The sequence below is a fragment of the Conger conger genome, chromosome 8, assembly GCF_963514075.1.
Source record: "Conger conger chromosome 8, fConCon1.1, whole genome shotgun sequence".
Lineage (NCBI taxonomy): Eukaryota > Metazoa > Chordata > Actinopteri > Anguilliformes > Congridae > Conger > Conger conger.
In genome coordinates, this window is record NC_083767.1 from 7,033,428 (window position 1) to 7,047,911 (window position 14,484).

The 14,484-nt window shown below is 50.0% G+C and overlaps 1 protein-coding gene across 1 annotated transcript in view; it reads right to left on the reverse strand.

The window, feature by feature from the left end:
* strip2 (striatin interacting protein 2) overlaps nt 1–14,484 on the reverse strand; it is a 32,301-nt gene that overhangs the window by 8,096 nt on the left and 9,721 nt on the right. The window contains exons 4-15 of the mRNA XM_061251892.1: nt 12,754–12,834; nt 11,350–11,456; nt 10,953–11,080; nt 10,213–10,401; nt 9,521–9,571; nt 7,520–7,752; nt 5,057–5,122; nt 4,346–4,409; nt 4,013–4,084; nt 3,696–3,770; nt 2,461–2,558; nt 1,582–1,708 (exon numbers count right to left, since the gene is read on the reverse strand). Coding sequence (XP_061107876.1) covers nt 1,582–1,708; nt 2,461–2,558; nt 3,696–3,770; nt 4,013–4,084; nt 4,346–4,409; nt 5,057–5,122; nt 7,520–7,752; nt 9,521–9,571; nt 10,213–10,401; nt 10,953–11,080; nt 11,350–11,456; nt 12,754–12,834 — 1,291 coding nt within the window. The remainder of the gene's footprint in view (nt 1–1,581; nt 1,709–2,460; nt 2,559–3,695; nt 3,771–4,012; nt 4,085–4,345; nt 4,410–5,056; nt 5,123–7,519; nt 7,753–9,520; nt 9,572–10,212; nt 10,402–10,952; nt 11,081–11,349; nt 11,457–12,753; nt 12,835–14,484) is intronic.

Here is a 14,484-nt window from a genome sequence, read left to right on the forward strand (position 1 = left end):
GCGGCACGCTGCCAGGGATGCTGGGAACACCAGCAGATTAACCCTTTCATAGGGCAAACATTGAGAGATAGATCTGGGGCTACTCCCTGAATATTTGTTTTTCCACCTCTCATGTTAGTGACATGAAGGGGGGTTTACTCGATGTTCATGGCAATGGAGAACCGCTGCTTTGTGTAACCTGCACCTAACGGACCTGTGAGCACAGTCCCTCACCTTCTGCATGCCCTTACTGTACTACAGGGCGGCCTGTAGCGTAGTGGTTAAGGTAAATGACTGGGACACGCAAGGTCGGTGGTTCTAATCCCGGTGTAGCCACAATAAGGTCTGCACAGCCGTTGGGCCCTTGAGCAAGGCCCTTAACCCTGCATTGCTCCAGGGGAAGATTGTCTCCTGCTTAGTTGAATCAACTGTACGTCGCTCTGGATAAGAGCGTCTGCCAAATGCCAATAATGTAATGTAATGTAAAGGTTATTAATAAATGTATCACCAAATAAATGTAATGTAACGGATGTAATGTTTGTTCCTATGCTCCCCAGCAGGTGGCACCATTCTGTTGTCAGCATTACAGCTTTTGAAAAACGCCGTTTAAAAAATGACTGTTTATGTGAAAGACACCGGCCTTTTTAAAAAAAGCCACCAGGCGTATTTATTTAGCAGAATTTAAGCGCGGTATCAGAGGACACAGTAAACGGCTAGTGGAGGAAATTGGCAGGCGCTATAAATAACCCAATCACTGCGCTGCGGCACCGAGACCATCTGCTGAAGGCGGCTCCAGCGTCTCAGACCAGCAACGGCGGGGGAGAACAGGGTAAAATAAGCCGCTTCAGAGGCACACGAAATCCCAATTTTATTCAGTATTTCACAAGCTTCCCAACACAGGAGGGAACAGCTCTGGTCCTTTATGGTTTCTATATGAGGGTGTGAGAGAACGGTACACAGGTCTCCTCTCTCTCTATCTCTCAATCTATCCATTTGCCCCCTCTCTCTCCCTCTATCCCTCACTCTCTCAATCTACCTTCTCTATCTCCCTACCCTCTCCCCCTTTCATACCTCTCCCGTACTCTATCCCTCCTACTCACCCTTTCTCTCTCTCTTACTCTCTTCTGTCTCATAAACACCTTACTGTTTCACCTTGCCCTCGGTTTAATAATGTAAATGAAGGTTCTCTAAAGATCCTTCTCTCTCTGCAGACTGTGTGGTTGTTAGGAAAGGGGCTGTCTCTCTCTGACCTGGTAGATGTGGTTGAGTGGTTGAGTGGCTGAGGAGTGGTTGAGTGGCTGAGATGTGGTTGAGTGGCTGAGATGTGGTTGAGTGGTTGAGTGGCTGAGATGTGGCTAAGTGGTTGATTGGCTGACATGTGGTTGAGTGGTTGAGTGGCTGAGATGTGGTTGAGTGGTTGAGTGGCTGAGATGTGGTTGAGTGGTTGAGTGACTGAGATGTGGTTGAGTGGCTGAGATGTGGTTAAGTGGTTGAGTGGCTGAGATGTGGTTGAGTGGTTGAGTGGCTGAGATGCGGTTTAGATGCGGTTTAGATGCAGTTTAGATGCAGTTTAGATGCAGTTTAGATGCAGTTGACTCTGACCTGGTAGATGTGGTTGAGTTTAAAGTGCTTCAGCAGCAGCAGCAGCAGAGCGGAGATGGCCTTGACGATAATCTCCTTGTGTCTGTTCACATCGATCCCCAACTTCATACTCTGCAGTATCGTGATTCTGCCGTTCAGAGAGAGGGAGGGAGAGATGGAGGGATAGAGATAGGGAGATAGTTTGAGAGAGCGAGAGAGAGAAGACAACCAGCTCTTGACTTAAAGGAACAGTTGTGGGAGAATACCCTGTTTTCCTATTAATTTCTTCCTCCATTTCACCTGCCACTAATGGGAACTGAAGAGCTTGGGCTTACACGAGTCCACCTGCAGGCTGAAATTCCCACACAGATCACCTGACCTGAAGGTAAATGCCCTCAAATTAAAGCTGACAGTCTGCACACTAACTTCATTTTCCCTGTTTTATTTAAAATCCAATGTGCTGGTGGGCGGAGCCAGAACCACAAACATTGTGTCACTGTCCAAATACTTACGGACTGCACTGTAGTAGGCCCCTATGATTCTAAGTTGAAAATGTCACTAATTTTCCTTTGAAAAGTAGGGGGAAGACCCTGACCTGGGTGAACCTTTATTTCTTTCCTCCCAGAGGTAAAACGGCAGGATCTTACCGCACGCGTTTCCTCCCGCGGGTAGACCCCCTGACCCTAAAGGTAGACCCCCTAAGGATGGCGGGATCTTCCGCGTTCCCTCCCAGAGGTAGACCCCCTGACCCTGCAGGTAGACCCCCTAACCCTACCGGTAGACCCCCTAACCCTACCGGTAGACCCCCTAACCCTGCAGGTATATCCCCTAACCCTGCAGGTAGACCCCCTAACCCTGCAGGTAGACCCCCTAACCCTGGAGGTGCCCTGGCTCACTCACGGCATCTCCTCGGGCAGGACGTCGGCCAGGATGTTAATAGAGTCCGTCTTGGCTTTGGATGTGGGAGCAGCGGCCAGGAGCAGCTTCAGCAGAGCTATCTGTAAAAAAATATATATCTACGTCCAAGCTTCTGCCAGTAATTCAGGGACTATAGTAATTGTCTCATTAGCTTTAAGTAAAAACACAGAAATCAATTAATAGGAAAATAAGGTATTTTCCCCACTGTTAGTTTAATTGAGTCGAGAGCCGCTTATCCTCTGTCTCTCCCCCTCAAATTCAAATTATAACGGAGGTTTATTGGCAGGACAAATAAAATGATGTTGCCAAAGCATAGCAAACAATTTTACAAACATTAATTTAAAAACCAATGAATATTACTCTCCTTCTCTTTCCGCTTTCTCTCTATTCCTCTCTCAATCACTTTCTGGCCATCTTTCTCTCACACTGTCTGTTCATCTCTCTCTATCCCTCGCTCTTTCTGTCTCTTCCTCCCTCTCATCATTAGTTTGCTTGGTGTTCTTCTCCCGGACACCTGGCAGAACATCGGGCCTGTTCGGTTCTGTACTGTAGAAATGCAGCACAGCCCGAATGAAATAGCGGGACATTTCTGTGGCTGAGGCACAGCGGTGGTGACAGGAGAGATGATGTGCGTGTGACTCAGGGTAGGCCCATCCGCACCAAGAAGTATAACGGCAACTATAAATAGGTCATTTTAACGATCATTCCAACTCAGGTTTATGGCTTTAAGTCTGCACCACAACTATAACCACAACTCACACTGGGGGACATACCGGGACAGACACTCACCACATACGTGGAAAGACACTTACCACATACCGGGACAGACACTCACCACATACCGGGACAGACACTTACCACATACCGGGACAGACACTCACCACATACCGGGACAGACACTCACCACATACCGGGACAGACACTTACCACATACCGGGACAGACACTCACCACATACCGGGACAGACACTTACCACATACCGGAACAGACACTCACCACATACCGGGACAGACACTCACCACATACTGGGACAGACACTCACCACATACCGGGTACCGGGGCAGACACTTACCACATACCGGGACAGACACTCACCACATACTGGGTACCGGGGCAGACACTTACCACATACCGGGACAGACACTCACCACATACCGGGGCAGACACTCACCACATACCGGGACAGACACTTACCACATACCGGGACAGACACTCACCACATACTGGGACAGGTTCGGCAGCATCCCCAGGTACAGGATCTCAGTGGGCGTTTCCTCCACGTCCTCTTCCCCCTGACCAATCAGCATGAAGCAGAAGCTTAGACAGAAGGCAAGAGACCAGTAGAATAAAACAAAATGCATCCTCTCCTGCTGAGAGAGTCTCTAAGAGAAAGAGCATCAGTGGGGAGTAACTCTGAGACAGAGACACGCTGGAGTCTGAAAGAGGGGGAGAGAGAGCGAGAGAGAGAGAGAGAGAGCGAGGGACAGAGCGAGCGAACTTCACTGGAAGGAGAGGTAAAAAAGCAGTAACTCACCAGGGTCATGGGGCACTGCTGTAAGGAGTCTTCTCTCTTGATCTGCACTTCTGACAGGGAGATGTATTTGTGCTGGAGAGAGCAAATGGTGTGTCAGTGTGTTACACCACACACCACACACACACACACACCACACACCACACACACACACACACATTTAAGAGACGCCTGGGGTGGTGGGTGGCCTGACACACAGGTGCCGACCGGAGTTTTACTGGATGGTTTCTTTCCAATAGGAGCAAATTCAGTGGATGGTTTCTCATCGACACTAGGGGCTTTACTGGATGCTTGCTCCACTGAGGAGTCTCTGTGAACCCGGGGTCCTGGTCTCACCTGTTTGAGGGTCTTCACACTCTCATGGATGGGCCGGGGAAGACCAACCAAGGTCTCTGTGTCACTGCAAGTAAACACACAACACCAGGAAATCACACAAGGAGACCAGTCACAAGACGGCCATTTTGTGGCAACGTGCTTTTTAGGTTCACAGACCTGCAGAAGCTCCCTGTGATGTCGTTAAACAATGTGGCTGTCAGATGCTTGGGACAATTGGCAAATCTCTTAGCCCGCCCCCCCCGCCCCCCGCCCTCCCAAAGAAAAACTTGCTACCACTGAAATAAAATGAAATCAAGTTGTGAGGATGTGGTACTCTACAGGGTCACAGCAGCTCCAGTTAACCACACTACTGGCTATAGTGCAGATCATGTTATCAGTCTACAAGCATCCGCACAAGACCTTTCCCACAATGCTCAGCAGCTGCTGGCTCTGTCAGTCAGGTGCATGAAAAAGGCACAAAAATACAAGGTAGTTCAATCAATTGATCAATCACTCAACACTCAAACAAGCAATCAATTTTTCATTTCACGTGCATTACGCTCTTCACATTACCGAGTCCCTGGGCACTGATCGATTCACAGCAAGGCACAAAAACAGCAAGCAAGGTGCAGTTGAGACTCAACATTCATGCCAAAGCAGCTGCCAGGAGCGGATTAGCGCCGCGCCGACAGACCGTGTGACCGAGCCAGCTAATACCCAGAGTGCACTCACTTTCCCAGGGTGAAGCCGATGAACTTGTTCCTGCTGGTCTCCAGGAAGTGCTCGATATCTTTCTCCCTGTGTGAAAAGAGAGCTTGTTAGGGCCCGGGGGGGGAGGAGGGGGGATGGTGGGGGTAGGGGGCGTGGGGTTAGGGTGGGGTTAGGGCGGCCTTCCTTCACGGTGCTGTAGGGCCAGGAGCAAGATCTCGCATCGTGACTGTATCTGCTGCCGGCTGATAACCCTGGTTTTCCCCCCCAAAGCTTTGTGAGAAACTCACGCAGTAAAAAAAAAGAAAAATAAAAAAGACTAAATTCAGGTGCTGCGGCAAGCTTAGAGCCTAATCGGTCACGCATTGCGCATTCCAGAGTTTTAACCTTCACACACACACACACACACACACACACAAGCAGGAGGCTGGAGGGAACTGTGTACAGGAAAGCTCTAGTGTCAGAACAAATCATGACATGGGAGAAGTGGGGAGTGAGACGAACACTGGCTACAGCTGTTGGGGGGGGTCACTGCAGGGTGGGGCACGCAACACAGCAAAACCCCTCCAAGTGTGACGTGTGCCAGTGTAAGAGTAACTGATTTGTTGCGAAATGGAAAACAAATAAATTCTCGTAGCTCTCAGTGTGGGACTGATCAGTCAGTGAGAAGCAGCTGAAATGCCTCTGCTATCCTAAGTCTCTGGAGTTTGTAGCTGCTGTTGTTGTTGTTGTTGTTGTTGTTGCCGTGACCACGAATGGTCTCTGGAAAGCGAGACAGTCACGATTAAAACAGCGACTGTGGAAGCATCCACATGGCTGCACCATGTACGTCTTAATTCAGATCAAATGTACAGGGAATCTTCCAAAGATAGAAAGCGGATGTGCAGTACTGCGCGCCAGTGGAGACAGCAGATGGAGGGGATAGAGCATGGAGGAGGAAAACTCGGAATGACAGAGCGTTTATTTATTTATCCTTTCTTTCTTTATAAACCCAACTGCAACCACCAGTTTTTGAGGAACAGCTTTTCTTTCATCTTTTCTTACGGAGACACACAAACATTTTAACACAAACATTTGCCAGAGCATTTGGGGTAAAACATGTTGCAGGTGTAGTGCCCCCGGGGACCACTAGGTGGCAGGGAGGAGCACTATACTCCATTCTTAACAGTCCGATCTCCCACACGAACGGTTATAACCGACACAACCCTGTAAGACCTAAAAGTTCAGTTCAATCACAGTTTGAGGAAACCAGCTGCCTTGAACCATTTGAGTAGGGCTTAAACGTAATCTTTTCAAGTATTCACTGATCTTGAACTAAGAAGTTAAAACTTTTTGAAACTCTTTTGAACAGAATTATATCAAATAACTCCTGTCTTTAGCACTTGAGAAAGCTCCATTCATGTCGTTTAGGTTCTATAGTAAAGAGCGTGTTCAGTATTTGTAAGAATGAGACACCCGTCCCCACAATTGTTTTGGTTGATTTCCTTTTATGCCAAGGGTTGGCTAGGAGCAGGCAGTCCGCCCATACTCCTTATGGCCAGGGAGTAGAGAGTAAATCTGACACTGTTGCTGCAGTTAGCATCACCGCGATCTCACCCAGAGCTCATTCTGGCAGCAGACACTGTGTTTCTTCTCGCTTATAACACTTTCCAGCTCCTGGCATCACCGCAGAGATGTTCCCTGCGGCTTCAACAGGCGGAAGGTTAATCCCGGCACTTCCCAGAGCCACAGTCTTTTTAACCCCTTCCTCCTGTCCGGTTGGAGATTTGGACATAGGCCCACGTGTATATTTGGATTATGTGAGTGGCAGTTCAATTGACTGTGCTTTCACATTTTCACATAAAAATTTGGTTTTGTTACTTGAGTTTAACTCAAGTTTCACTGAGCAATGTTGTGAAACGGAACTAACAAGCTAACACTATTTATGGAATATCATTTCCATAACTTGAACTCATCCGGTTATAAAACACCCTGCTCTGCAAAATGCATCCTAAGGACCAGTGTGGGTTTTTGCCGACACCTAATTCTACTTCTCAATGTCTTGAGTAAAGACCATGATAAGTTAAATAGTTGAATCAGGAGTTATATCACTGGGCTAAAACTAAAACCTGCATCCACACCAGCCCTTTTTCGATGAACATTGGACACCGCTGCCCTCAGGTCTTTCCTTTGAATTAACAATCAGAGTCCTGGTCGGTCCGTGTTCACCATGCTAAGTGTCACGCTATGCTTAGCCACGGCTAACCCTCCATACGCAACGCTACTCTGCAAGCAGTCGCTCTGATCACGCGTTACACCACCTGATTTCAGTCATTATTTCACTGGCTTGGTTCAGATCATGAGCAGTGTGGTTCAGGTGGTGTTCAGGCACGACTGAAGCAAATGCCTGCAGTCGCCGCGGCCCGCAGGACGTGGAGTCGAGTAGCGCCACTCCATACTATAGCCACTCTAAACAGCGTCATCGGGGGGAGGCCCAGGGGATCCTACCTGACTTTGGGGGCCCAGGGTAGGCCCTTGGGGAACGCCAGCCTCTCGGTGGGCGGTCGCAGCGGGGGCAGCGGGGGCGGGGGCTGGATGATCACGTCCCGGTCCAGGGGGTCCACCTCGCCCTCGATGCCGCTGTCCACGTCGTCGGCGTCGTCCTCCTCGTCCCGCGCGTCGTCGTTCTTGAACGGGTCGCGCTCGTTGTACGTGTCCAGGCTGTCCTGCTTCATCAGCGGCTGCAACACAGGAAGCGGCGGCGGAAGGCGAAGGCGTGAAACATCGAAACGGCCCCCCCGCGCGTCGGCTGTCAGAGCCTCCCTGTGCCAGTTACCTCAGACTAATCAAGGTTTTGATTCTGATTGGACATTATTCATGATAATTTGTTTCCATGCGCCTTTCTTCTACGACTAATTAATAGCCTGAAGCTTGAAAGCCAACCAGTATTTGTGTCAGTTGTCCCCCTTCAAATTATAATAATAATAAAACAGAATAATATTAATAATAATAAGGCTGTCATATGCATTCTCTGAGCTGAGCGGCCGTGGAGCAGTTGGACATCACTGCTGTTGCGTGGATGGCTCGGGCAGACTGCAGAGCTAAAGTCTGTCGGACAAGTCACCACCACCACAACACTGCGCACAATGCACTCTCACTGCCCAAAATGGCTGCCGTCCACTGCGGGAACTAGAACGGTCAGGATCAGATACCTGGATGTAGGGCCCAGTACAGCTTCAAGGGCTATAGGCTGGCCCAGTACTACATTAAGGGCTAAAGTCCTTGACTTTTGTTAAGAAAAGAAAAATGCTTTTCTTAAAAAAATCTTTTAGGTACAAGTCAGCCCTTGTTTGAATGCTTTTTGGTGTTCGGTCAGTTGTCTTTAGCTAATCTTTGGGGGTACAGTAATAATTGTCTTCTCCCAAACCCACATCTCTTTGCACACAAGCAATGCCAGAAAGGAGAGACCCAATATAAATGGTAATAGATCTATAAATCACATCAGCCAGTCAAGGTGCTTACACACACTAACACCAGGCAGCACAAAGACTCAGATCAACCTCAATGCAGTGTAGACATTTCTAGATGGTTGGACACCTCAAAAAAGGAGGCAGAAAAGCCATCCTCATATCCTCCTTACTTATACCCCATTTCTTTAACCACTTTCATCCCCAACCACTGACCAATCAGCATTCAAGAACCAGACAGGCGAGATATCACGGTCACAAAACCAATGTTAAAGAGCTTTAAGTAATACTTACAGTACTAGCAATGCTTAATTGGGAAGAATAGCAAAAATAAATCAATCTGACTTACCATAAGATTTGAGACTCCGAGATACATGGAACCAGAGAAAAAACCTTCAAAATCTTCAAGGCAATTTGGCCTTTCAGTATTCAACTTGAATGCACAGGCAACCAGCCACACAAAGTGTTATGCATTCCAGTCAACCGATCAAACCAATACTCGAGATTCCAGTCAAAAAAAAAAAATCATCATCGGCAGGACGAGAATGAGAAGAACAAAACCACGGGGCAATGCAGGCGTCAGGCATGGGGGTGGGGCAGGTGGGGTGGGTGCGTTAATTCAGCGTTATATAACATGGTGTGGTTTTGAAGAAGAGTGGGAAAGAGAAATGAAAATCATAGGCGCGAGGGAGAGCGGTGGTGTCCATGGAGCGGTCATTCTGCCAGGGGGAAGCAGGTGGCAGGTGTGCTCTAGCCAAACCTGGAGGACATGGAGGAAAGCTACGGTGGCAGCTGGCTTCACCGGATTCAGCCCCGCGCGCGCGAGAGAGAAGCAGCCTACATGACACAATCAGCCAGCCCTCATCTCTCCCCCAGTTACCCCCCCCCTCCCCTCCGGATGGCACACACCGGCGTGGGGGCACCATGGCGATTTGGGGTGCAAGACTAGCTCAAGACAAAAGAGAACGCAAAGGAAAAGAAAACCAAAAATAAATAAAAATAAATTGAGGGTGGTGGGTGGGGGATTGTGGGTAATAATGACCTGCTTCCTGGGAAAGGGGCTGTCTCCTTCCAAGCTATCAACATAGGCCGTCTGTAGGGATACAAGGGAGAGGGAGGGGGCATGAACACCAATGAAGAAGAACCACGTGCAGGCAAAGCCCTAGACTGTAGGGTGAGTGGAGGACTGGCAGGGGGGCGGAGCCTACTGTACAGACTGGCCCTGATTCGCCATCCCACAGGGCACCACAGTGGGGGCGTGGCCTTGTCAGTGTGCCTGTGTGTGAGTGTCTGTGTTAATTTGTCTATGTCTGTCAAATCAGGGATCTCAAACTCCAGTCTTGTACAGCGACAGCGTCTCCTGGTTTTTCTGTGCATTTTAACTTCATTTGATGCTTCATTTTACTGGTTGGCTGAATTGTCAACACACCTCATTTCCAAGGCTGCCAATTAAAAGGAAATCCCAAAACCTTGAGACAGCGTGACCCTACAGGACTGGAGCTTTGCTGTAAACAAAGACCACCTGCAGCTGAATGAAAATGCAGTGGGTCTGTCAGAGCCAATCGACAGGGCTAAAGTCCACAGGCAAAGCGAACCCTACCGGGTTGCCAGAGAAAAGTGGAATCCCTCCCAGATAGGGGAGTTTTGTTCAGAACCCTGCAGTCGCTGCGGATCAGCGCTGCTCTGTGAGGTGTAAGGAGGGCAGTGTGAGATTTAGGGAGGGGGGGCTGTTACCCTGCGGCTCCTGCGGCCCCTCTTCTGCTGCTGCTGCTGCTCGATCAGCTCCATGGCGGAGGCGGGGGGGGAGGCGGCCCGCATGCTGCGCACCACCTTAATGCTGTCCTCCGGGAGGGGGGGCAGGCCCAGGCACTCCCGACCCCCCACCTTCATCTGCTGCAGCTCCTCAAAGCCCCCCAGGGTCAGCTGCACACACACACATACACATAGACATACAGACACGCACACATACACAGAGAGATACACAGACACAAACACATATACATGCACACACGCACACACGCATACACACACACACACAGATACAGACACAGACACAAACACAGACACAGACACATGCATACACATACTGGTGAGAACCAAGTTCAAAGTGCCCTGAGAAAAAATGTTTGTCATAAGAGTCTAGACAGCACAGAAACCCAGCACCTGACAGCTCATCTAAACTGGGACAAATCTTTCCCTGACACTTCACTTCCTCATATCCTGCAGCTTTTACATCCCTGCTTGGGAACAAGCTTGCAGAGGGGAGTAGGCTGGTTAAGGGAACAGGCTGGCAGAGGGGAGCAGGCTGGTTAAGGGAACAGGCTGGCAGAGGGGAACAGGCTGGCAGAGGGGAACAGGCTGGCAGAGGGGAACAGGTCGGCAGAGGGGAACAGGTCGGCAGAGGGGAACAGGTCGGCAGAGGGGAACAGGGTGGCAGAGGGAACAAGCTCACAGACGGAACAGGGGGGGCGCACCAGGATGGTTTTCCAGAGGAGCAGAAGCACTTTCTTCATGGGGAAGTGGGGCGCGTTCATGCTGCAGAACTTGTTCACCATGGTGAAGAGCATCAGGGCGAAGGGCTCTCCGTTATACAGAGGGGAGCCTGGAGGGGAACAGCACATTCCAGTCATGTAGCCGATGCTTTTATGCAAAGCACCTTTAAACAGTTGATTAGACCTGGAACAATGTGGGGGTTAAGTTGCACCACCAACCTCCCAGGCCACAGTCAAGCACCTACAGGCTTACCTATAGGCTGCCCCCTACAGAAACACTATCGGGCAGTTTCACAGACAAAGATTAGTCCTAGACTAAACACATTTTTGAATGGAGATGCTGACCGCCCCTGCACGCGCCTCCCTGGCCCCCGCTCACCCAGATCCGTTTTGAAGGTCTCGCGGGCCGTCCTCCATTCAGGCCGATCATCCTCCGTCTCCACCCGGATCATCTCCACCATCAGGTACATGATGCTGAGGAGCACCCTGGAGAAGCACACGTGAGGGACACGCGTGTAGAGTGAAGCGTGTCCGCCCCTCAGGCCCCGGTGCCCCTATAACAGCCTGGAGACTGAAGCACGATATATAGACCAGAGGTCCACTACCCTGTTCCTGGAGATTTACCGTCCAAGCAGGTTTTCATTTCAACCCTAACTTGGCACCCCAGATCCTACTAATTAGAAGCTCAGTACTCTAGCTGTTAAATGAGGTACGCTTCGTTTGAGTTGGAGTGAAAACCTAAAAGGATGGTAGATCTCCAGGAACAGGGTTGGGCAGCCCTGCTCTAGCTGTTGAATGAGGTGTGCTTCGTTTGAGTTGGAGTGAAAACCTACCAGGACGGTAGATAACTGGGTTGGTGACCACTGCTGTAGGCTGAAGTCTAATTGCTCCACACCCCCAACATGCCCTTTATAGCAGAGTGTAGACAGAAGCGAGACTAGCCTGGCATGTCCCTAAAGGAGATGTCCATCTGTCCGTCTGCCTGTCTGTCTGTCTCTCAGTGAGCCCATGACCCCACTGCCTCAGCCCATACTATACAGGCTTGGTAATCGTTCATGAGCGATTACCGGTAAGCAACTGACAACAGCCTGTCATTAACGGATTCATTTGAATGCTGGCTCTGTTTGCGCTCATTAATGAAATGCAGGTTTTTTGTTGTCTTTTTTTTTTACAGGGTGAGGTAGCCACTTTGGTTGCCCATCATTAAGTTTCACGGAAAAGCCTCAGCTTGACTTGTCTGGCGGAAGACACGGTGGAAAAACAATGTCAGTATGTTTTTTTTTTTTCCAGGTGATTATCTCCTGACCTGTGCCAGGGGGGTGAAGCATTCCCATACCGCTCCAATTCCCCAACCCCCTACCTCAGCCCTCAGCTGCCCCTCGCACTCAGGTGTCACAGCCGAGTGAAGTGCATGCTGGGAGTCTGCAGCGGGGCGGAGAGAGGCGGTCTGTCCGCCCCACAGGGACAGCCGGGTTTCCCCGCGCTTTGATGCGCCGTTAAGGGTTAGAATTATCGCCATGTAATTCCACCTTTTCCGCCACAATCACTTACGTAGGTGTGGAAAGAACCAGGGGTGAAAAACGTGTTCTAGGTTTCACATTTGTTGAAAGTGAAACTTTTTCCACATTAAAAATAAAAAGGCAGATGTTATTTTTTTTCTTTTTTTTTTTTTTTCGGATGTGTGACAGCAGCTCCCAACGTGTAAATTCAGAACTCTGAATGGTGCGTTTGCCCCCCCCCCCCCTCCCGAGCTGGTTTAACCAGGTTTCCGGAAGGTTCTCACCTGAGTTCAGTGCTGTCAGCCAGAGAGATGGCAGGTTTTCTTACTGCACTGCTGCAGGCCTGGTTATTACTGCAAGGACATCGCACACACACAGAGAAACATGCGCACACACACACACACACACACACACACACACACACACAAACACACACACAAGCACACACACAAGCACACACATAAAACATACACATAAGACACACAAATAGACAGGCGCACGCACACACGCACACACGCACACACACACACACACAGAAAGAAACTTTAATTAATCTAAATACTACCTTTAATTTGGCTCCCTGTCCCCTGGAGGACAGAGGCAGCCATGTTTAATAGAGCTCCTCTGGAGTGAAGAGAAGTGGCCAGGTGGAACGGAGCGCATAGGAAGGCAGCCTGAGCCGCGGAATCAATGCAGGGGATCAGAGCCATAATGGAGGAGTCCACCAGGAGAGCACAAAGCTGCGCCCCACACGCATCTTTAGTCCTCATGGGGAGCGGTGCTTCATGGGGAAGGGGAAGGGGGGGGAAATAAATTGCCACACTGGGGATTTTTGGTTTTGAACATCGCACTGCTGGGGAAATGGGAATACTTACTGTAGTCCACTTTTAGCGGAGTGTACAACATTCACCTTAAAAAAAAAAAAAAAAAACATCTGAGCTCAAGAGCTCCACTCTGGCCAGAGCTGGAAATATCGGCCAACAAGGCTCCCCTCATTAATCACGGGGGGGGGGGTGGGGAGACGGCTCTACGGAACATTCCAGACGTCCCAATATTTATAGGGTCAGTGTCTAAGAAAAGGCTGAAACATTTATTAAGCTCAATTATTTCTCTTCAGCGCAGAGAGCGACAGTGACCCAAGTGTATTTAGGCATTTGCATGTGTTTACGTGTGTGTGTGTGTGTGTGTGTGTGTTTATGTGTGTGTGTGTGTGTGTGTGTGTGTGTGTGTGCGCGTGTGTGTGTGTGTGTGCATGTGTGTGTGTGTGTGTGTGTGTGTGTGTGTGTGTGTGTGTGTGCGCGTGTGTGTGTGTGTGTGCATGTGTGTGTGCATGTGTGTGTGTGTGTGTGTGTGTGTGTGTGCGCGTGTGTTTGTGTGTGCGTGTGCGTTTGCGTGTGTGCGTGCGTGCGTGTGTGTGTGTGTGCACGTCAGAGTTTATATTTAGCGCTGCAGCCTCATGGTGGGGGAGTTCCTCTCCCAGGGTGAGAGTGTGTCCAGCTTCCACACACAGCTGTTTGTGTTCCCAGCAGTGTCGGGGTGAGAGGGGGGAGCGTGGTGTCGGGGTGAGAGGGGGGAGCGGGGTGTCGGGGTGAGAGGGGGAGCGGGGGAGCGACCGTATGTCACAAGAACAGGCCATGTCTCCACAGCGTGCGCTCAGGGGGGCTGGAGTTTGCGGAGGCGGACATGTTCTCCCCTTAAAACACCGAGCCGCTAAAATCTCAGACACTAGCATCCCGCGAGGGCGGGATGAATTAACGAGCCTTCCGGTCCGCGGGAGCGATGTCGGACTTCCCGCCAAGAGGAAGCGAGCTTCACACCGAGAGACGACGGGCGGCCGCGTGAACAACCGACAGAAATGATTATTTATTTCTTTTTAATTGAATGAATTGGTCTGTTTTCCGGCTTCCCCTCCGGGATGCTGGGTGGTAAACAGTTTGAGTTTCTGCTGTTTGGGTTTTCTGGAGTTTTCCAGCCTTTGTCATCTCAATCAGCGTGCAGCTGGTGCAGGTAGTAGC